This window comes from Palaemon carinicauda, chromosome 3 (genome assembly GCF_036898095.1).
Source record: "Palaemon carinicauda isolate YSFRI2023 chromosome 3, ASM3689809v2, whole genome shotgun sequence".
Lineage (NCBI taxonomy): Eukaryota > Metazoa > Arthropoda > Malacostraca > Decapoda > Palaemonidae > Palaemon > Palaemon carinicauda.
The window spans coordinates 170,179,402-170,203,769 of NC_090727.1; the positions used below are offsets into that span (position 1 = coordinate 170,179,402).

General features: G+C 43.9%; 1 protein-coding gene across 3 annotated transcripts in view; it reads right to left on the minus strand.

Annotated features, from left to right (window-relative positions):
- The window catches only part of LOC137638759 (ubiquitin carboxyl-terminal hydrolase 48-like), a 355,352-nt gene extending 336,453 nt beyond the window's left edge, over positions 1-18,899 (minus strand). For 2 of the 3 annotated variants that reach the window (XM_068371105.1, XM_068371106.1), the window contains exon 1: positions 18,738-18,899. In XM_068371105.1, coding sequence (XP_068227206.1) covers positions 18,738-18,754 — 17 coding nt within the window. In that variant the 5' untranslated portion in view covers positions 18,755-18,899. The remainder of the gene's footprint in view (positions 1-18,737) is intronic. The other variant, XM_068371107.1, reaches the window with a different exon arrangement.
- Positions 18,900-24,368: the final 5,469 nt, after the last annotated feature.

The following is a 24,368-nucleotide window of genomic DNA, read 5'->3' on the forward strand; positions in this document are numbered from 1 at the left end:
GCACTGTTTTCACTGTACTGTACTTGTGTGGTATACAACAAGATCCAAGAGGGCGAGTGAGGTATTAAGCGCTTAGAACGGCGTGAATGAGCGTGTGAAGAATTAAGTGCTTAGGTTGGAGAGTAAACTGAACACCCTCTACAGTTGGTGAGTGTTGAATTAAGCATATGTAGAGGAGGGTATAGCGAGTAGCTGTAGTTACCCGCTGAACTCCCTCGTGGGCGCATGAAGTATTAGTCACTTGGGATGGCAAGCGCGCTGAACACCCTCTATAGTGGCGAGTGTCAGGTTAGGTGCGTAGGTAAGAGTGCGAGCTGAACTCCTTCAACTGTATATTGTTGTGATAGGAGGGCATTGCGCATAGCTGTAGTTGCACACTGAACTCCCAAATGTTCGCTGTGGCGAGAGATGGTTCTAGCATATAGCTGTGTGTGCTCGCTGAACTCGCAGTGAGGACAAGTGAATACGCAATTTTTTGGGCTCAAGCCATGGCGTCCTGATGGAGGGTTCCTTATTGGTAGCTTCCTTGGGTATATAACTACTAAGATATTCCCAGAGAATTTAACCACAGGTTATCACAGAATTCTAACTTCTGGAGCGAGTATCCTAAAGGTTTCCCTTTAAGACATCGTATATCAACAGGGGACGCATGTATAAACGCGCCACATAGCTATCTGCACCCCACATAGAGTTAACACTTCGATGTGGAGGGGCGGAGAATAACTGGGGAGCCGTTCCACAGCTATACTCGTCCGTGGCTACTTTTGGTACTCGAAACGTAAACAAACGGGCGCCATTGCTAAATGACGTCACGTCCGTCCTCATCCTTCTTCTAGTAGCTTGCCTTGCTAAGACGGATTTTCCCTTGTGCTATTTTCATCGGCTTGCATCTTCGTTATGTCGCTACCTTCGGCCTCGCCTTCTTCTGGAAAGTTGAGTACCAGGTCCCAGTATTGTTTAAATAAGCTCTGACCGTAAAGTAACTTTTACTTTTCGAGATATTTTATGTTTTCTGGCAGAGCTGTGCTACTACCGGACACGCCATTTTATGGCGTCGCTGTTACCCTGCATGCGTTATTTAGCTAGCCTGAACAGCTTATTCCGGCCTTTTTAACTAATTGATACTATTAGTTATTTAGTCTTCATAGCTAGGAACTTCATATATCGTGTTTTGACGCTTTTTTATCGGTCATCGCCTGACCCCATACTAGATCGCTAGCTTAGCCCCTAGGCCAGAGCGCCTATCACCAGTGTTCATACATGATATATTACAGTGATCCTAGGTTAAGTTATGAAGATAGTGGCATTATTTTATGATACTGTTTACTGTGATGCAAGTGTTTTCGCCTTCAGGGACCATATAGGGGATAGGTTTGATAGTGTGCCTTTCTAACCTAACCTAAATGTAGGACCCCTATATGCTCCCTTCACCCCCTGCCTTAGGGCATTCCCTCTGTGTAGCCTTGCTCCCCCTACCACGTAAGGGGATCAAGTTCATACCAGAGTACCTATCGCTTCTCTGTCCTCCCTAAGGGAATGATCCCCCCTTAGGGTTGCGTCCGAGAATGAGGAACGGCCTGCCCTTCCTCAATTGCTGAGGTTAGGTTACCTGACCTTCCTTCCAATTGCGATACGTCTTCCAGCCTTCCTAGCTTAGGGTGTAACATCCCTGCTCTAGGTTAGGCCTCGGGGGGAGCTAGTTCTGTGCCTTGCTTGAAACGGTACCCATGCACCGTTCTCAGCCAGGCTGCCTACCTTAGGCTAGGGAGCGTCCTCCCTTCCTTGGCGGCCGCTTTGGTACAGAGCCTCCCCTATGGAAGACCCTGCTTCTTCTCCCCTCCCCACCTATCCCTTGTATGGCCTAGCCTATACTTAGGTTAGCCTATACACATCTGTCCCCTGTCCTACAACTCCTCCTTAGGGTGGAGTGACAGGGCTATCTTGAGTCCCTGTGTGTAGTCCGCTCTGGTACATATACCCTTCATAGTGTCCTATGGGGTTAGCCACTGGATGCGTTTTGTCCGCAGGGGTTCTCTCCCCTCTTGGGTGTTCCCTAGACCTCCCTTGGGCTACTCTGGCTCCCGGCCGCCTGCCGGCCCCCTGCCATTGGGTGATAGGCTAGCCTCTATCATGGGTACACCCATTCAGGTGGGATGCTATGGGGTTCGTGTCCTTACCCCTCCATCCCTCCTTCTGTTTCTTTTCCTGTCCTGGTGCTGGTTCCTTGCCGCCTCTACTGCCGGCGATACCGCCCTCCCCCCCTTGGTGACACATTCCTTGTTCCCCCCTGGCCGACAGTCCTCCGTGTGCCGGAGTGCTGCCGCCTCCCGTCGGTGTACAGCTGATGGCCTACCCTTATACCTCCTAGCTTCGGTCGTCCGTCCATCGGGCCGGCCCCCGGCGTACCGGCATCCATTGCCGGCGGTCCGGATTTGCTATATCCACTTTCCCTATCCTATGACCCTGTCACCAAGCCGGCAGCCGGAGCCGCCGCCTCCCGCCGGCGTGCCTCCGCTGTGCCGGCGGCCGCCATCCTGGCATTACTCCTGACTTCTCTATGTGTCTTCACTAATGCCAGAAACTCTGCTGGAGCGGCCTCCGGCGTGCCGCCGCCTTCCGGAGACGCCAAGAGACTTGCACCCCTTCTCCCAGCTATCAACACCATGCTGATAGCCCTACACTGCAACCAGATGGCTTGGCTACCTAAATAGATAGGTATTGTCTTACCGTTCTATTAATAGCCGTGCTGTCTTCTTGCATATCACAATTTTCCAGCATGCTGTGTGTATCTTAGCACAGCTGGTTGCCGGAAACCGTTGCCCTATGGGGTCTTCTACACCCCCATTTTAATGGCTTGAGTGGTCTCAGTCCCAGATTTACATCTTAGGCAATTCCTACTAGAATTCCTTTTGCCTCCCTGGCGATCTATGAAGAATTCTGCCTTGTGTCCTCGGCCACAAACAAATTGCCTATGGATAAGGTTACGGTAACCAGCCGGGCGGGATACACGGAGTATGTGTCTATCTACTCATTTCCCGCTCCACTCTCTAACATTACAATGTTATTAATTACTTAAGATTAAGTTAAAGTTAACTTCTTAATATTTAACTTTAGAATAATATAAGTCATTTGTATGACTTCCATATACTCATGTTCTCTTTCTCTTACAGGAGGAGTACGTGAAATGTGACCACAACTTCTGTGGAGTGAAGCGCCCGCACTTCTACGGGCACACGGCGTGTAGGACCCACGCCTCTTGCGCCAACAAGAAAGGCGATCTGAAGTTTTGGGACCCGCAGAACTGTACAGTCTGCAAGGACCGCCTGGTCGAGGCGTTCAACAATCCACCTTCAGCGGAGGTTAGGGACTCTTCTCGAGAGAAGCTACGCAAGTGGGTGCGTGGCTTCCAGAAGAACGCCACCGGACCATACCTTGCCACCGAAGACTTGAGGGCCTTGCTTTTCCCGAAGGCATCCCCAGACTCAGTGGTCCCCAAGGATTAGATCCCCACCGTCCAGATAACGGTGGAACCGGATGTAGTCATGGCTCAGTCCATGCACGAGTGCCGTTTGGATGCCGACAACGCGGAACGTATGTCGGAAGTGTCGGAGAATACGGAGAGGAACCTCATGAGCGACAAACTGGACTATGAGGAAGACCAGGTGGAATACCCTGAGTCGGAGCAGGAGGTCGCTCCACATTCCACCCCCACACCGACTCCTACACTGACGGACGTATCACTCCCGTCTATATCTGCTACCCCGGATCCCACCCCATCCAACACCCAGGAGATCTTCAAAATGCTTGAGGCTCTCATGGATAAGAAACTCCGCGAGACGCATGAGTTCTTCAGGTCCAACATGGGAAGTTCGAAGCAGCCGAAAAGGATTTCGGTTAAGGACCTCCCCGCATGCTCAGATACCAACCCCTGGAGGTATGCCGAGCACATGCCAATTACGACGGGCAAGATCTTTATAAGCGAAAAGATCGGCTCGATTGTGCTGGAAGAAGTGGAATTCTTCCCGAACTTTGAGGCTTATCCGGACTGTTACGTCCAACTTCGATCCGAACCTGCCTCTAAAGAAGAGACCGAACCGAAGGATGTTATAGTGTTCGATCTCGCGAAGGCCCAGGCTATGCTGGCCAATACAGTGAAAAGTAGGGGCTTCACTGCTCGAAACTTCCGGCGCTTAGCAAGAAGCACCCTACCTACGTCGCACCAGACGATGCGACCCTCCCCTTCTTGGAAAAGGCCTTCACTGCGGTACATAAGGCAGTGGAAGAAGAAAAACCTTGCCCTGCACTGGAGGAGTGCAGACCCTTCTCCCTGACTACTCCCCCTGATGTTAGACACTGGAAAGATGTCCAGTCAACATTTGTGGTGGGAAAACTAGAACCTGACGTCGCTGGCCGTCAGTTTAACGAAGACCTCCCAAAACTTAATGACCATCTCCTTCGTCGGGAACATGACACGAAGGAAAGGCTCGCCGCATCCATGTCCCTCCAAGTACAGCTCAAAGTCATGGCCGGTGACACTAGGGTCCCTGACTACTACATAGTTCTCGCCAAAACACATTTGGCGACCGTAGTAAAAGATCTGTACAGCTTCACGAAGGCTCGTAGAGCCTGTCGTGAATTCGTGTTCTCCAGTGCCACAGTGAGACACGAACCCCGGAGGCTGATTTCCTCCAACATCTGGGGTAAGCACCTCTTTCCCTCCTCCCTTGTGAAAGAGATCACCGACAAGGCCGCCACGGAGAACAGGAACCTTCTCCACAAGTGGGGCATGTCGAAGAAAAGGAAATCCTCTCAGGACGACGGCCCTCAACCTAAGAGGAAACCCACAAAACCGAAACCCCAGCAACGTCAACAGAGACGGCAGTTTCCGGGATCCGCTACTCCCCAAGTGGCAGCTCAGCCACGGCAGACCTTTCAGCTGGTCACCCAACCGGTCTGGTCACAGTCGCCGGTTTTCACCCCTGCTTTTGAGCAACAGTCAACTACCTTTCGTCCCAAAGGTAGAGGCTCAAACAGAGGTGCAGGCAGAGATGCATCTCGCCGTCCCTCCAGAGGCAGAGGAGGAAAGGGAGCTAGCGGCCGAGGTAGTAAACCCTCGGGAAACCAGAAGCAATGAAGTGCTTCCGGTGGGAGGAAGACTCCGCCAATTCCAGGATCGTTGGACCTTCGATCCCTGGGCACACAGCATCGTCAAGAAGGGTCTAGGCTGGAGCTGGACTCAACCACCCCCAACCTTCCAGCAGTTCTTCCAACAGTCAACCCCCCTTCTGGAAGAATATGTCCTAGAACTCTTGAACAAGAAGGTGATAAGGAGGGTAAAGTCAACCAGGTTCCAAGGGAGACTGTTTTGCGTCCCCAAGAAGGACTCCGACAAACTCAGAGTCATTCTAGACTTATCCCCCCTCAACAAGTTCATAGCGAACAACAAGTTCAAGATGCTGACTCTTCAACAGATAAGGACCCTTCTGCCTCAAGGTTCCTACACGGTCTCCATAGACCTGGCGGATGCCTACTGGCACATTCCAATGAACCACCACGCTTCCTCCTACCAAGGATTTCGACTCCAAAGGAAAAGCTACGCTTTCAGGGCCATGCCCTTCGGCCTCAATGTGGCCCCACGGATCTTCACAAAGCTGGCAGACGCCATCGTTCAACAGCTCCGCCTCCGCGGCATCCAGGTGATGGCCTACCTCGACGACTGGCTGGTCTGGGCTCCATCGCCCGAAGATTGTCTAAGATCCTGCAACAAAGTCACCCAGTTTCTGGAACACCTGGGATTCAAGATAAACAGAAAGAAATCTCGCCTCTCTCCAGCTCAGAAGTTCCAATGGTTAGGAATCCAGTGGAATCTTCAGTCACACCGCTTTTCCATTCCCCAGAAGAAAAGGAAGGAAATAGCAGGGTCTGTCAAAAGACTGCTGAAATCCAAACGGATCTCAAGACGTCAGCAGGAACGAGTTCTAGGCTCTCTACAGTTCGCCTCAGTTACAAACCCAGTGCTGCGTGCACAGCTAAAGGATGCCGCGGGAGTCTGGAGACGTTCCGCATCCATCGCTCGAAGAGACCTCAAGAGACGGCTCCCAAACAGACTTCGGTTACTCCTAAAGCCGTGGTCGGAAGCAAAGGCCCTGAAAAGGTCCATCCCTCTTCAACACCCACCTCCATCACTCAACATCCACACGGACGCTTTGCTGGAGGGTTGGGGAGGTCACTCCCACCAAAAACAGGCTCAAGGAACATGGTCTCCCCTATTCAAGACGTTTCACATCAACATCTTGGAGGCCATGGCGGTCCTTCTAACTCTGAAGAAACTCTCCCCGCCTTCCTCGATCCATATTCGTCTAACCCTGGACAACTCGGTGGTAGTTCGATGTCTCAATCGCCAAGGCTCAAGATCGCCCCAGATAAATCAGGTGCTTCTCCCAATCTTCCGTCTGGCAGAGAAGAAGAAATGGCACCTGTCTGCAGTTCATCTACAAGGATTCCGCAACGTGACGGCGGACGCTCTATCTCGGACAAGCGCGATAGAGTCGGAATGGTCTCTAGACGCAAGATCCTTCTCCTTCATCTCTCACCAAGTCCCAGAACTTCAGATCGATCTCTTCGCAACGAGCGACAACAATCAACTTCCTCGATATGTGGCCCCGTACGAGGACCCCAAGGCAGAAGCAGTGGACGCCATGTCACTGGATTGGAACAGATGGTCCAGGATCTACCTGTTCCCTCCCACCAACCTTCTGCTGAAAGTCCTCTCCAAACTGAGAACCTTCAAAGGGACAGCGGCCCTAGTGGCTCCCAAGTGGCCCCGGAGCAACTGGTACCCCCTAGTCCTGGAGCTAAAACCCACGCTGATCCCTCTCCCGGGCCCAGTTCTCTCCCAGCAAGTACAGAAGTCGACTGTCTTCGCTTCATCATCGAAAGTCAGGGACCTTCATCTCATGATTTTCTCTCCCTAGCCGCGAAGAAAAGGTTTGGGATCTCGAAGAAAAGTCTAGACTTCCTCGAGGAATACAAGACCGAATCCACACGACGGCAATACGAATCATCCTAGAGAAAATGGGTCTCATTCGTCAAGGCAAAAAATCCTACGGAAATCACCATTGATTTTTGCATGTCCTTCTTCATTCACCTTCATGGACAGGGCTTAGCAGCCAACACGATTTCTACCTGCAAATCGGCCTTGACTAGACCACTACTGTACGCCTTCCAGATTGATCTGTCCAGCGACATCTTCAATAAACTGCCGAAGGCATGCGCTCGTCTACGCCCAGCACCCCCACCAAAACCTATTTCCTGGTCCCTGGACAAGGTGCTCCATTTTGCCTCCAACTTGGACAACGATTCGTGCCCTCTCAAGGATCTGACTCAAAAAGTTATTTCTTTTTGCTCTTGCCTCAGGAGCCCGAGTCAGCGAAATAGTGGCATTATCAAGGGACGAGGGTCACATCCTGTTTACAGACTCAGGAGACCTTACCCTCTTCCCGGATCCGACGTTTCTCGCTAAAAACGAACTACCCACCAAAAGATGGGGCCCTTGCAGAATCTGCCCCCTGAAAGAAGATGCCTCTCTATGTCCAGTAGAGAGCCTCAAGAACTATCTTCGTAGAACTTCTGACTTTGGTGGAGGCCAACTCTTCAAAGGAGAAACATCGGGTAGCGACCTGTCACTGAAACAACTAAGAGCGAAAATCACCTACTTCATTCGCAGAGCGGATCCTGACAGTACACCCGCAGGTCATGATCCTAGAAAAGTCGCATCGTCTCCGAATTTTTTCCAGAGCATGAATTTCGAAAGCCTCAAGAGTTTCACAGGCTGGAAATCCTCGCGTGTTTTCTTCAAGCATTACGCGAAACAAGTGCATGAAGTCAAACATTTCGTGGTAGCCGCAGGTAGTGTTATGAAACCTGCACCTAACTCTGCATAGAACAGTGAGTTACTTGGGACTTTAACTCTTCGGGTGCCTATGTTGACCCTCGTGTGATACGTAGTGAATTCAGAGACACTTAGTGTTTTTTCATAGACTGTTCTTTACAAGGTGAAATGTCATAGTCGTCACATGAGTGCCGCATGCCTAGAGCATGATGTGTTTTTTCCTTATTAAAGACTGACGTTCCTCTGGAACCTGTGCCTTCTAATAATTTGAAATTTTCTTTCAGATTCAAGAGCGAAGTCTTTCATTACTATGTACATTATAATTTATTGTAAAATGATATTTTAATTATAAAATAAATTTTTGAATATACTTACCCGGTGAATATATAATAGCTGCTGCTCAGCGGCTCGACAGAAAACACACTCAAAAACTCGCGAGCGATCGCTATGAAGGTTGCGGGTGTGCCCACCAGCGCCAACTATCGGCCAGATACCACTCTTGCATGTAAACAAACCCTTCAATTCTTCTCGTCCCGCTGCGTCTCTATTGGGGAGGAAGGGAGGGCCTTTAATTTATATATTCACCGGGTAAGTATATTCAAAAATTTATTTTATAATTAAAATATCATTTTTAAATATTTAACTTAGCCGGTGAATATATAATAGCTGATTCACACCCAAGGCGGTGGGTAGAGACCAGAGTTAATTAAGTTTACAGCGTATATGCTAAGAGTTTTTGACAGTTATCAATATAACAAAACCAAAATATATAGGTACCTGGTAAGGAAGTTGACTTAGACGATTACTCTGCCTTGTAAGTCTGTCTTCCTCACGAAGCCCAGCGATCCTCTTAGGATGCTGAAAGACTCCCAGGAGCTGAAGTATGAAGGGTTGCAACCCATACTAACAGGACCTCATCAAACCCCTAATCTGGGCGCTCTCAAGAAATGACTTTGACCACCCGCCAAATCAACCAGGATGCGAAAGGCTTCTTAGCCTTCCGTACAACCCATAAAAAAATATATTAAAAACATTTCAAGAGACAGATTAAAAAGGATATTGGAATTAGGGAAGTGTAGTGGTAGAACCCTCACCCACTACTGCACTCGCTGCTACGAATGGACCCAGTGTGTAGCAGTCCTCGTAAAGAGTCTGGACATCTTTCAAGTAAAATGACGCGAACACTGACTTGCTTCTCCAAAAAGTCGCGTCCATGATACTTTGCAGAGATCTATTTTGCTTGAAGGCCACGGAGGTTGCTATAGCTCTAATTTCGTGCGTCTTAACCTTAAGCAAAGATTGGTCTTCCTCACTCAAGTGGGAATGAGCTTCTCGTATTAAAAATCTGATAAAATATGACAAAGCATTCTTTGACATAAGTAAGGATGGTTTCTTAACCGAACACCATAACGCTTCAGATTTACCTCGTAATGGCTTAGTACGAGCTAAATAGAACTTAAGAGCTCTAACGGGACATAACACTCTTTCCAGTTCGTTGCCTACGATCTCTGATAAGCAAGGAATATCAAAAGATTTAGGCCAAGGACGAGAAGGCAGTTCATTCTTGGCCAGGAAACCAAGTTGAAGAGAACAAGTGGCTTTTTCTGTAGAAAAGCCGATGTTCTTACTGAAGGCATGAAGTTCACTGACTCTTTTAGCCGAGGCCAAGCACATCAGGAAAAGAGTCTTAAGAGTGAGATCCTTCAGGGAGGCTGAATGTAATGGCTCAAACCTGTCTAACATGAGGAACCTTAGGACCACGTCTAAGTTCCATCCAGGAGTAGCCAAACGACGTTCCTTAGAGGTTTCAAAAGACTTAAGGAGATCTTGTAGATCTTTATTGCTGGAAAAATCTAAGCCTCTATGCCGGAAGACCGAAGCCAACATGCTCCTGTAGCCCTTGATCGTGGAAGCTGAAAGGGAGCGAACTTTTCTCAGGTGTAAGAGAAAATCAGCGATTTGGGCTACAGAGGTACTGGACGAGGATACAGATGCTGACTTGCACCAGTCTCGGAAGACTTCCCACTTCGACTGGTATACTCTAATGGTAGAAGCTCTCCTCGCTCTTGCAATCGCACTGGCTGCCTCCTTCGAAAAGCCTCGAGCTCTAGAGAGTCTTTCGATAGTCTGAAGGCAGTCAGACGAAGAGCGGGGAGGCTTTGGTGTACATTCTTTACGTGGGGCTGACGTAACAGATCTACTCTTAGAGGAAGACTTCTTGGAAAGTCTACCAGCCATCGAAGTACCTCGGTGAACCATTCTCTCGCGGGCCAGAGGGGAGCAACTAACGTCAACCTTGTCCCTTCGTGAGAGGCGAACTTCTGCAGTACCTTGTTGACAATCTTGAATGGTGGGAATGCATATAGGTCCAAATGAGACCAATCTAGAAGAAATGCGTCTATGTGTATTGCTGCTGGGTCTGGGACTGGAGAGCAATAGATTGGAAGTCTCTTGGTCATCGAGGTTGCAAAGAGGTCTATGGTGGGTTGACCCCAAGTCGCCCAAAGACTCTTGCAGACGTCCTTGTGGAGGGTCCATTCCGTAGGAATTACCTGACCCCTCCGACTGAGGCAGTCTGCTAAGACGTTCAAGTCGCCCTGGATAAACCTCGTTAACAGGGAGATGCCTCGATCTCTTGACCAAACGAGCAGGTCCCTTGCGATCTCGTACAGCGTCAGGGAGTGGGTGCCTCCTTGCTTGGAAATGTATGCCAAGGCTGTGGTATTGTCGGAGTTGATCTCTACCACCTTGTTTCGAAGGAGACTCTCGAAGTTCATCAAGGCCAGGTGGACTGCCAAAAGCTCCTTGCAGTTGATGTGCATGCTCCTCTGACTTGAGGTCCACAGACCTGAGCACTCCCGACCGTCCAGGGTTGCACCCCAACCCAAATCCGACGCGTCCGAGAATAGTACGTGGTTTGGGTTCTGAACTGCTAGGGAAAGTCCCTCTCTCAGACTGATATTGTCGTTCCACCAATTCAGGCATGCCTTTACTGGTTCGGAGATCGGGATTGAGACCGTCTCTAACGTCTTGTCCTTTTTCCAGTGAAAAGCTAGATGGAACTGGAGAGGTCGAAGGTGTAGCCTTCCTAGCGAGACAAACTGCTCCAGGGATGATAGAGTTCCTACTAGACTCATCCAATTCCTGACTGAGCATCGTTCTCTCTTCAACATCAGTTGGACTTTGAGCAGGGCTTGCTCTATTCGGGGGGCAGACGGAAAAACCCGAAAAACTGGACTGCGAATCTCCATCCCTAAATACAGTATAGTTTGGGATGGAATCAGCTGGGACTTTTCCAGGTTGACCAAAAGTCCCAATTCCTTGGTCAGATCCAATGTCCAATGAAGATCCTGCAGACAGCGATGACTGGACGAGGCTCTGAGAAGCCAGTCGTCCAAGTATAGGGAGGCTCGGATTCCCGATAAATGGAGGAATTTTGCTACATTCCTCATAAGCCTCGTAAACACGAGAGGAGCAGGACTTAGGCCAAAGCACAGGGCCCGAAACTGGTATACCACATTGTTGAAAACAAACCTCAAAAAAGGTTGGGAATCTGAGTGTATGGGGATGTGGAAGTATACGTCTCTTAGGTCGAGAGAGACCATCCAGTCTCCCTTTCTGACCGCTGCTAAGACTGATTTCGTGGTCTCCATGGTGAACTTTGTCTTCGTAACAAAGACGTTGAGTGCACTGACGTCTAGCACCGGTCTCCAACCTCCTGTCTTCTTCGGTACTAGGAAGAGACGGTTGTAAAACCCCGGTGATTGAAGGTCCGAGACTTTCACCACCGCTCCCTTCTCTAGCAAAAGAGACACTTCTAGTTTCAGGGCTTGTCTCTTTGACTCCTCTCGGTACCTGGGAGAGAGGTCAATGGGGGAAGTCGCTAGAGGAGGTTTGCGTACAAATGGAATTTTGTACCCCTCTCTGAGCAACCTCACAGATTGTTGGTCTGCGCCCCTCTTCTCCCAGGCTTGCCAGAAGTTCTTGAGTCTGGCTCCTACTGCTGTCTGAGGCTGCGGGCAGTCAGACTCTGCCACGTGAGGACTTGGCTCCTCTCTTCTTTCCTCTCTTTCCCTCGGCACGAGTACTTCCCCTGCTGGGAGCTCTGCCACGAAAGGGCGGAATAAATCTGGACGCCGGAGTGTCTATCCTAGGTCTTGCAGAAAAGGATGTCGAAGGAGTCCCTTTGCGAGCAGAGGACGCAACCAAGTCATGGGTGTCCTTCTGCACGAGTGAAGAAGCTATGTCCTTAACCAATTGTTGCGGGAACAAAAACTTAGATAAGGGAGCAAAGAGCAGTTCAGATCTCTGACAGGGAGTAACTCCTGCTGACAGAAAAGAGCAAAGGGACTCTCGCTTCTTTAGGACTCCCGACGTAAAAGAGGAGGAGAGTTCATTGGAACCATCGCGGATGGCTTTATCCATACAGGACCTAATAAGTACGGAGACATCTCTATCAGCCGATGAGATTTTCCTACTTAAGGCTCCCAAACACCAGTCAAGGAAGTTGAAAACTTCAAAGGCTCTATAAATGCCTTTCAGCAGATGGTCAAGGTCCGAGGAGGACCAACTAATCTTCGAGCGTCTCATGGCTAGGCGGCGGGGAGAGTCTACAAGGCTTGAGAAGTCGCCCTGGGCAGAGGCAGGGACTCCCAAGCCGAGAACTTCTCCCGTGGCATACCCGACGCTCGATCTAGACGAGAGTTTAGACGGAGGGAAGGCAAAGGCCGTCTTCCCCAAACTCCTCTTGGTTTCCAACCAGTCGCCTAAAAGCCGTAAAGCTCTCTTGGATGAGCGAGAGAGCACAAGTTTTGTAAAGGCTGGCATGTCAGCAGGTACGCCTAGAACAAACTCAGACGGCGGCGAACGAGGAGCAACAGTGACGAAGTGATCGGGAAACAACTCCTTAAAAATTAACATGACTTTCTTAAAGTCCATTGATGGAGGAACTGTTCTGGGTTCGTCTACATCTGAAGGAAGATCCTCAGGCTGAGGGTCAGCAACGTCCTCATCTGAAGGATCCTCATCTGACAACTGCTGAGAAACAAGCAAAGGGGTTGGCAATGCTTGACACGCAGCGTCCACACGCACTGGTGCATTAGTAGCGGACCAGGACGCAACGTCATGTAACTGCTTGACAGTCTGTGAACTGTCAACAACAACAGGTGCGTGAGGACGCACGGCGTCCACTCGAGACTGTTTTGACTGCCTAGTCTGAGCAGTCAAAACAACTCTAGACTGCGGTGGTTGACGCTCAGCGTCAAAACAAGTCAACTCCGATGGTTGGCGAACGTCCTGAACGTCAACAGGAGCATTAGGAAGTGGCCTAACGTCCAAATGCGGCTGAAAATCCACACGAGACCGCATCGAGTGAGGCTCTACATAACGTGACTGACGTGACTTGGCTACGCCAACGTCAACAGGACGCACAAAGGTTCGTTTGGGCGGCTGAAGGCCAGGATCTCGATGAGATAAACGGCTAGGCTCAACGGGAACCTTATCGGCAGAATAGTCTTCCATAAGGGAGGCGAGCTTAGTCTGCATGTCCTGCAGTATAACCCATTTAGGGTCCACGGGAATGGGTGCGGTAAACGACGGGGTTAACGTCTGAGACGGCACAACCTTGCCTACACCAAGACTTTCTGAGCCTGTGTAACGTTGCTGCTTAGGCGGCGAGCAGTCATCCGATGACTGCAATGGGTCAGAACTGTCCCAATGACTACATCCAGGACGCTGGACCTGTCCTGAAGGGACCGACTTTCGCTTAAGGGGCCTAGAAACCTTGCTCCACGGTTTCTTATGCGAAAAGCCTTCGGAAGACGAGGAGAAAATGGGCTCTCTCGTCTTATGGTAGGGGCGATCTTGGTGAGATACGCCTGATACCATAGAGGGAACGTCTGTTCGCTGATCAAGGCCTCTCGAACCCAGAAGTCGTACGACATTACTTCTCCCCTGGGCTTGGGAGCTTGCAAGAGGTCTCGGACTAGGTGAACGACAGGCACGAACAGACGAACACTCGGTCGCAACACTGTTCACAACACTTTGCGCACTAATCACTTTCCCACTATTTTCCGCTGTGGCACTCTGACACTTAAGCTCTTTAACGTCAGCCATGAGTTGATTACGATCAGTTGCTAACGCTTCAACTCTTTCCCCCAAGGCATGAATAGCACGTAACATGTCTTGCATAGATGGTTCCTGAGTGCCAGAAGGGGGGTTAGGTACAACCACTACAGGGGAAGGATTAGGTTCAGGGGCATGTGGAGAGGAAAAATCTACTGACCTAGAGGAACTCCTCCTTACCCTATCTCTCTCTAGCCTAAGTGCATACTTATCGTATTCGAGCCAATCGAATTCCGAAAGGCCCACGCATTCCTCACACCGATCTCCCAATTGACAGGTTTTACCCCGACAATTGGAACAAACAGTATGTGGGTCGAGAGATGCCTTTGGAAGACACCTATTACAGTCCCTAGCATTACACTTACGAAATCTAGGTACCTGTGAAGGGTCAGCCATTTTGAATTAGTCAAAGAAAGTCCAAAAAACAATCCAAGTCATCAACAATTAAATCTGTTCAATAAAGAGTTCAAGAGTTTAAGTTGAGGAAAAACACCTGCACTGCGAAAGCTCAAACCAAAATGAAGTACTTCACCAAATATGTTGAGAAAACTCCAGGTTATACAGCGAGTATTGATACGTCTTGTCGTCAAGGTCGACAGAGAAGAATTGAAGGGTTTTTTACATGCAAGAGTGGTATCTGGCCGATAGTTGGCGCTGGTGGGCACACCCGCAACCTTCATAGCGATCCCTCGCGAGTTTTTGAGTGTGTTTTCTGTCGAGCCGCTGAGCAGCAGCTATTATATATTCACCGGCTAAGTTAAATATTTAAAATTACTTTTACATCCCTTATTGCATTTATTTACCATATTCTGCAATTGTGAAATAAAATTTCTATTTTATTACTTGTGCGTCTCAATCCGCTCCTACTTATACTATGAAATACATGGTTGTCATAGTTTCATTATCCCTTTTTTTTCTTTAAAAAATGATGAAGAATAATAGGTTCAATCCATATTATATACTCACCTATGCTATGTAATATTCCTAACTGAATACTTACTTGCGCTATACCTTCGAGACCAGATCGTTCTCTTGTTACAAAATACAGTGCCTAACCACCACTTGTCTGTCATTGAGAATGTTCCTATATGAATATCAACCATTCTGTCTTGTCTCCGAGTTCTTCACGTTCTCCCCGCAAGGTGGGTAGCCCTTCGATAACCACTTTGATCTTCAGCATGGTCCGTTGGGACTTCTCTGCCAAGGGGGGCAGGAAGTTTCATCCCCACGGAACCTCTATCGAGGTCACTATGCTTACCCTATTCAAAGCCCTCGGCACTTACACTACAAGGGGAAATCTACCACGATACATTGATTCTCTGGTATTCTTCCATCAGGACGCCATGGCTTGAGCCCAAAAAACGGATTTTGAGCGAAGTGAGAAATCTATTTTTGGGTGAGATAGCCATGGCGTCCTGATGGACCCTCCCTGCTACATTGTCCAGCCTTTCAGGCCCCACCCTGTCCTGCTGTATCATGGTGATCGGCAAGCAACTGGCATCAGGATGAGGATGGACGTGACGTCATTTAGCAATGGCGCCCGTTTGTTTACGTTTCGAGTACCAAAAGTAGTCACGGACGAGTATAGCTGTGGAACGGCTCCCCAGCTATTCTCCGCCCCTCCACACCGAAGTGTTAACTCTATGTGGGGTGCAGATAGCTATGTGGCGCGTTAATACATGCGTCCCCTGTTGATATATGATGTCTTAAAGGGAAACCTTTAGGATACTCGCTCCAGAAGTTAGAATTCTGTGATAACATGTGGTTAAATTCTCTGGGAATATCTTAGTAGTTATATACCCAAGGAAGCTACCAATAAGGAACCTTCCATCAGGAGGCCATGGCTATCTCACCCAAAAATAGATTTTTCGCTTCGCTCAAAATCCGTTTTGTAGATGCTAGCGCGCTCTGAGCTCCTCGCCACCTAACTCTCCCTCGTAAGATTTTTAAACTACAGTGGAACCTCTACACACGAACGTATCTACATCCGAATTTTCCAACATCCGAAGTAAAATTCGAGCAATTTTTCGACTCTACACCCGAATTTTATTTCGACACACGAATTAAGCAATTTTCGTCGTACCGGTTGTATCCGAATTTTTCGACACGCGAAGTACAATTCGAACACGTTCCTACTCTACACCCGAATTTTTTTTCGACACCCGAAGTAAACAATACCCGTGCACGTAGATGGTACTCATAGCGCCGGATGTATTTTTTATTTCCGCCGATAGAAGGCAGCATTTCTACCTCGGAAGGACCCTCAATTAGCGTGGCTTGGGACATTCCTCTGTTCTCGTCGGCTTCGTGTGGTTGTGCCCTGTGTGTTCTGCTATTAACTGTGTTTTAATCGTGATTTTTTACGTTCATCCTTTTACGGTATTTTACGTAAATCATGGGTCCTAAAAGGCTTAGTTTCGCAAGTGGTAGTGGTAGTGGTGAGAAAAGGAATAAGGAAATGCTTTTAGAAGTAAAGCAAGGAATTATTGAAAAGAATGAGCGTGGCGTCCGTATGAGTGAACTTGCAAAAGAACATCACGGTGAACTTACTACAGAGGAGCTCAAGGAACTCCATGCTATGTCTGAGCACATGAGTGATGACAAGGAAGGGATCGAGGAGGTAGAACATGTGTTAGGTTCGGCGCAAATAAAAGAGGCGTTAGGAAAATATCAAGATGTGGTCGACTTCGTCGACAAATACCATCCAAGGAAATTGCAGGTTTGTCGTGTAGTTGCGCAGTTTGATGATGTTTCCCTAATTTATTTTTGAAACACTCTGAAAAGCTGTACCAAGCAACTTTCTATCGATAGCTTCTTTGAAAAAACTACGAAGCGAACTCGTGATGAAGAGGAAGGAAGTGGTTCAAAGAAAATGGCAAAGAGTGAAGCGAAAGAAAGTGAAACAAAGAAAACGGCAAAGATTGAAGAGAAAAAAATTCAATCAATTTTAAGTGTAGAGTGAAAGTGATTAAAATTAACCATCAAAAAGAAAAAAAGAAAATGTAAAAAAAATATGAAATATAAAAATAAAAAAAATAAATAAGCTAAGTTAGGTTAAAGTTCACTTACTGTAAGTTAGAATAAGTTACGGTAGTGTACGAATAAGTTACGGTAGTGTACGTTTATCGTAGTCAACCTCTCTACCTCCTCGCCGCCCGTCCGTCTCCTCTGCGTAGCAAGACCAACACCTGCGCTGGACTTTCTAAGGTAAAGTGACGCCAAAAACCCGTTTCTTATTTAAATTTCTTGATAATTATTCTTTTTTACATGTCTATTATCTAATTTAGAGTGCATATTGTCATGTGTAATTATGTGTAGTAATTTATTAAGGAGTTATCATAGGTTTTTGGGCTCAACCACGGATTAATCCTATTTCAATGTATTCTTATGGGAAAATTCGTTTCTACATCCGAACATTTTCTACATCCGAAGTCGGTTGTGGAACAGATTAAATTCGTATGTAGAGGTACCACTGCATAAGGCCAGGTCCTGGCCTTAGAAAGCTCCATGAGCTTTGTTGTGCCCCAAGGTACGTGGGCCATCACTCCAAAGAGTTATAGCCTAGAAGAGGTTTTCTCCTCGTAAGAAGTTAAAACGAGGATAAAACCATGAGGCACAGGTCTCGAAGGTGTTGCCCAGGATTAGGCTTACTTCTACTCCTCCCCTTCAAGGCATTCACCTACTACTGCACAGGAAGCTACAACCTACACTAGGCAAGCCAGCAACAAGAAGCACAGAGAGAGAGACTATAGAACTACAACTGATTTGGACATAACCGGTTGCAAAGTCGACCCTTTCCCCAGTAGGTATGAATCTCTTGTTCACATCAATCACAATTAACAGCCAACATTCACTAAAATAAAAAGAAAAATGTAAGAATTGATAAGGGCATCCATACTCGTTGCTGCTGAAAACAAAAGTGATAAAATTCTGACAGGTAGAGGGGTGGGGATTCTTGCCCACGCTCACCACCTGTTGTTAGCAACATTGTTAACTAATTCATATGCCGTCCTAGCTCCCACTGAAAATATTTTCCCTGATTTACAGGATGAAAGGATAAGGGGTGAATGTAGTTCGTTGGGACAGGGTAGGATAAGAGTACGTCAGTCTAAGGATACAGCTCCTAGGTTAGGTTAGGTTGGGAACCTTAGGTTAGGTAAGGTTAGGTTGGGTAGAAAACATTCAGTTAGGTGATGTTCTTGTGACTGTAAAATGTGGTTTTTCACTCTGTCCCAACAAACTACAAAGGCTCCAAGGATAGTATACACGTAGGAACATTTATCATCATTTTAACCTAACCTAACTTATCCTAACCTCACTAGCAGTTTTCTTTCTTCCTGCAATATACATATTACCTTCAGTCTATACCGTAGGATATTGAATGCTTATACTATGACCTGCAATTTACCTCCGTCATTCTGTGTCACATCTAGGCCTAAGATAAGTTCTAAATATCTGAACCTACTGGTTGGTTGAAACATTGACTCCTAAGCCTGGTTTGGTATAATCCCATCAATCTGAAAGTTTCCCTAAGTATTAAATAAAAGTATATCTGAGCACTGTCACAGAATTGAAGAATTAAAATAATATAAATAAGGAGGCCTATCAATGATATCTATACATTAAGGGTAAATGTTTGGGGGCCATCTGTGTGATTCCTATCAGACTGGTCTGTCCTGGCATGTCATAGTTAAACAAAACGAGAACCCTGGGACTGACTTACTTGTCTTTCATCTTCATAGATTATTCCAAAACATAAGTCAGTAAAATATCATCTTACTGTCACAGAGTAATTACAAAAATACAGGGAATAAGTGTAAATTTTCACCGAATCTAGTCGAATTCCCCTGACCCCGCGTAAACAGAAACAAACATCAGATGATCAGATATGGAGGAATATTTTAGCTATTACGAGAAATACTGTAACTGTAATTATAAATAATAGACTAAATAGTATTTTTTTGTATAATTTATCGTATTATTGAACATTTCATTATATTCTATCTATCTATTCTAATATGTAAACTAATATTATCCATATTTTTATACTCTATGGATTTTACGTCTTTCCCAGACGGTACAGATATGAAAATGAGCTTAAACAGCGTAAAGGCTGAGGAAAAACTTTCTATGCATAGTTGGTCTAATAAAGATATTAAATAGCATGTGTCAAGGAATGTTAGAGCAAAAATGCGGGAGATTATATAGAATTTTGACGGTGATTATAAGACAAAAGGATGTACTTTAGGTTTCGTCAAATAAATCAACTGGTCAAGGTAGATGAAATAAGATATTTAATTCAACATAGGGTGAATTTGAAAGGTTACAGATTTAGATGTGGAAATAAAGAAGAGCCACGAAAACATATCATATGCAAATGTTAATTATTTAATTCCATCCAGTTAGAAATAGTGCTATTATAATGAATGGGAGTTGTTAATTAAGAAGGATTTTAATATTTAATTCTTTACAATTACGATAACTTAGAATTGATTAAATTGCCGATGGTGTTGATTTTTTGCCGTTATAAAGATTTTTGATAATCAATAGCATTCTCGTCGTGAAATATGCGAATAATGAGGATTTTACAACTAGATAGAATATATTATATAAATAACATTGCTCGTCATTTACAAACGTAAGTGTGAAAATAAGAAATGGTCGTTTATGAAATCTTTGACATTGTTAGTTAATCTCATGGAGTAAATAAAAAAAAAATAAAGTCGATAATTGCTAACTGTTGCCCTCTGTGTAGTTCTTTAAATGAAGTTTGAAGGAAATGGATAAGGTGAGACTGTAAAGGGTAATGCCACAAGAAGTGTGACTTTATAGAGGTAACCATCAGTGATGTAGAGGTAAAAAATTAAAATGGATTTGTCCACACTGTGCAGATGAAGCCAGAATGGCCAAAACAAATTATAATGAAAATGGGGAGGAACTGATAATGAAAGGTCTTGATATAGACCAGCATGAAGAGAATATCCCTGAATTGGAAAACCCAATAGCGGAGCTTACTATAGGCAAAGTAAATTCCACTCAGACCAGTGATCTTACTAAGAAAGTTGATACTCTAGGCAATGATTATGGAATAAATTAAGTTGACACTTCAAACACTGATGGGCCCAAGACAAGAGAAAATGATGTATGCAAAATAGGTTAAAGGAAAAATCTACTAGTAATTAAATCGACTGAAATCACTGACAGAAAAGAAAAAAATAGGTCGAACAGGCACTTAGGGATATTCCATTTCTTAATTCGAGATCAACTTTAAATGGAAATGTTGTTGTAAACTTTGCTGAGGAAAAGACCTAAGAGGATGCAGCAAACAAGATTCAATGAACCATGGCTGTCGACACCGAGACGAGGAAAATTGGAAAAGTAAAACCTGAAATAATGGTATGCAATGTATACAATGATGAAGAGGATATATTGCATGTTTTGTTTCAAAGGAATCATTGCCTGGACCACATGCAAAAAGGGAAAATCAGTCTGGTATCCGAGAAAAATACTGCAGGTGGGACTACCCACTACTTGATGAAATATGATGCTGAAGTTCGAAAGGCTATCCATGATAAACGTGATAGTTATCCTGTGATAGGTATCACGAGATCACCTGCTACCACTGTCAAATGTATGGAAATCACGCCACCAAGGTAATGTAATTCACAAGAGGAAAAATGTATAAACTGCACTATGTTAAACAAACAAAATGGCCACAAAGTCAATTCAGAGAAATTGAAGACTAGCAGAAAATACGGACCATGAAGACTAAGGATGTCTTAAACTGTGGCTATGTCAATATACAATCTGTTTGTAATAAAGCTATTCAAATTTGAGAATTATTAAATGAGAAATGTTTTGACATACTAGAATTATCTGAAACATAATGAAATCATTTTGACTAGGCTAAGATCGTTGATATGAAACCCCTGCCAAACATACTTCCGAGAATCTGATAAAAGTGAATATGATGCCATGTGTCTACTGATGGAAAAGACAATTGTTAAAGACCGATCTCCTTGGTTAGATGGGGAGACTTTAGAGAAAAAGAGGGAAAAAGGGCGTAAAGAAAGTGGAATCAGTAAAAACTTAAACGTGCCAATATAATTACCCACTAAAAAGGAAAAAGTACTAGAAAAGAAAGACCTGCGAAGCAGCAACAGATATAAATAAGTTATACCGTCTCCTAAATGGTATAGTAACCTGGAACTAGCAAGTAATTTCCAAGAATTTTTTAAAAACAAAATAGAAAATATAATTAGGTCATTTACAAATATGCTACACAGATAAATACACAGATAAATACACAGATAAAATTAACGAGATTCAATGATATAACACAAAAAGATGTTACTAGGATTATCAAGAGAGCAAGGAAAACAAACTGTGTAAGCTATCCAATGCCAATATCTGAAGTAACTAGAGAAAGGAACTTTTCTAGTCTAGCTGCACAGTATTCAAGAAGTTTTATTCCAGCTGTGACCAAGTTGTAGAGGGATCTTCCTAATAGGGTAGTTGAATCGGTAGAACTTCAAAAGTTCAAGCTTGCAACAAATGTTTTTATGTTGAACAGACTGAAATAAGTCTGTTTTTATAGTTTATATATGAAAGATGTGTTTTAATGTTGTTACTGTTCTTAAAATATTTTATTTTAATTTTTCATTACTTCTCATATAGTTTATTTATTTCCTTATTTCCTTTCCTGACAAGGCTATTATTTCCTGCTTGAGCCCTTGGGCTTATAGCATCCTGCTTCTCCAATTAAGGTTATAGCATATAGTTATAATGATAATACTTTGTTTTTATTTCGATATTTGTGTTTTTCCTTTTGAATATTTCATTAAATTCATTATATTTTCGATGCATTTGATTTGATTTCTCTTTGTGCGTTTTCTAATATTTCAATTCATTTAATTTTATTCTTGTTGTATTTGTTATGATTCTTGACTCGTGAATTCATTGATTTAACGTAACTGTGTGCATAGATTCATGTTTCATGTTCCTGATTTTACCTTAGATAATGAGAAATGTTGTTCCCGAAAGCTCCGCAAATATAGTCCAAAATGTTGAAGTATCTACGTTCGTTCGCCTTTCTGCTATATATATATATATATATATATATATATATATATATATATATATATATATATATATATGTATATATATATATATATATATATATATATATATATGTGTGTGTGTGTGTGTGTGTATATATATGTATATATATATGTATGTATATATATATATATATATATATATATATATATATACCCATTCATAAAATAACTTCATTTAACGGAAAGCATTGTGCCTAGTTCGAAGGTTTTGCAAATGGAAATTCCCTAAAGTTCAACTATGACGAATCTATTCTTATCTAAGCAAAGTTGCTTGGGAGAGTATCCGGTAAGTTACAAACAATTTACTGCTTAATGGGAGTACTCGGACGAATTATTTTCTAGGTTCGAAGAAGAGAAATCAAGCTGGGTGACTTTTGGAATATTTAAACACAATATATCATGGTATCAAATTAACATGGAAGAGGAAGAAAAGGATACTTAAAAAAATATTGTCATGTCAAAAGATCTTCAGTTTAAGAAAAACAACTTTCATGAGATGAGGGATTAATTTTCACTTACCTACTTTACTTACTTTGATGGCTGCTTTTCCGGTCCCATACAGCAGGGGAACCCCACTCACTATTGGACCTCCGCTGTAGTTTTACTTTGTTCGTTCAGAGTATCTAACGTTTCATATCGCGTATTGTTCATTTACTGATAAATCTTCACTGTCAAAAGACTCATGAAATAAGAAAGTCTTCAGTTTCCTCATGAAAGCCATAATGTCTTCAATCATTCGAATATTTCATGGGAGCTTATTATATAGTCTCGGGGCTGCATATTTAAAGGCTCTGGAGCCTAAAGTAGACATAGGCCTACTTATTTTAGTAATATGCTAAATAATATTCGTACACTGACCTATTGAGCATATACAACTAGTAGCAGTGAATGGTATTCCACCAACGAGGAAGTTATATTTGTAATGATTTTTTTCTTAAGAATTAATTGATATCCTAAAGCTTCCGTTCCCAACGTCTTAAGAAAATTCATTAACGAATTGTTCGGTACTACAAAACCAGGTTAATCTGATATGGAAATCCCACAAATTTACGACAAAGTACATTTTATTAATAATTATACATGCAATTTTATTAAACTTGCTGTTTGAAGTTTTTATCAGGCTCTTATCCTCAGTAGAACTTCAAAAGTTCAAACTTGCAGCAAATGTTTTAATGTTGAACAGCCTGCCATAAGTCTTTTTGTGGTTTATAAATGAAATATCTGTTTTTAATGTTTTTAATGATTTTGAAATATCTTATTTTAATTGTACATTACTTCTTATATAGTTTATTTATTTCCTTATTTCCTTTCACCACTGGGCTATTTTTTCCTGTTGGAGCCGCCTTAGTATGCCTAAGGAGGCTCCAACAGGAAAAAATAGCCCAGTGGTGAAAGAATCTTCCTTTTCCTAATAATAATAATAATAATAATAATAATAATAATAATAATAATAATAATAATAATAATAATAATAATAATATCAATTGATTTTAAAATGGGTATTAATAATGATTTCAAAATCCAGTGACTTACCAGACTCTAAGAAAAGTGGCCAATGGCTTTGGAATCAGGCATTGTTTATCTTGTTTAAATTGGTAGCTATAACGCCACTGACATTGGTTCTTCAGCGTGAATAAAATTAAGTGGTAAGGGCTAGTGATCACTTGTCATTGCCAGCCATACTGGTAGCATGTCGGATTGCTTGGCCAAGGCAGTGGCCTCCAGCATTCGAGATTATCTTCTAGATAGTAAATTTGGTATGGATTTATTTCGTGCTATTAGTGTACGCGACCCGTCCAAAAATGACGGCTAAATATTTAGATAGATATGCACACACGCTCACACACCAGGGTATCACAACCCCAGGGCCGGGGAGATCTGAGCGTGACCGAAAAGAAATATATATACAGTATATATATATATATATATATATATATACGTGTGTGTGTGTGTATGTATGTATGTATGCATATATATATATATATATATATATATATATATATATATATATATATATATGCATACATCCATACATACATACACGCACACACACACACACACACATATATATATATATATATATATATATATATATATACTGTATATATATATATATATATATATATATATATATATATATATACTGTATATATATATATATATATATATATATATATATATATATATATATATATATATATACATAATGTTGCTTTTAAACATATATGTACAGA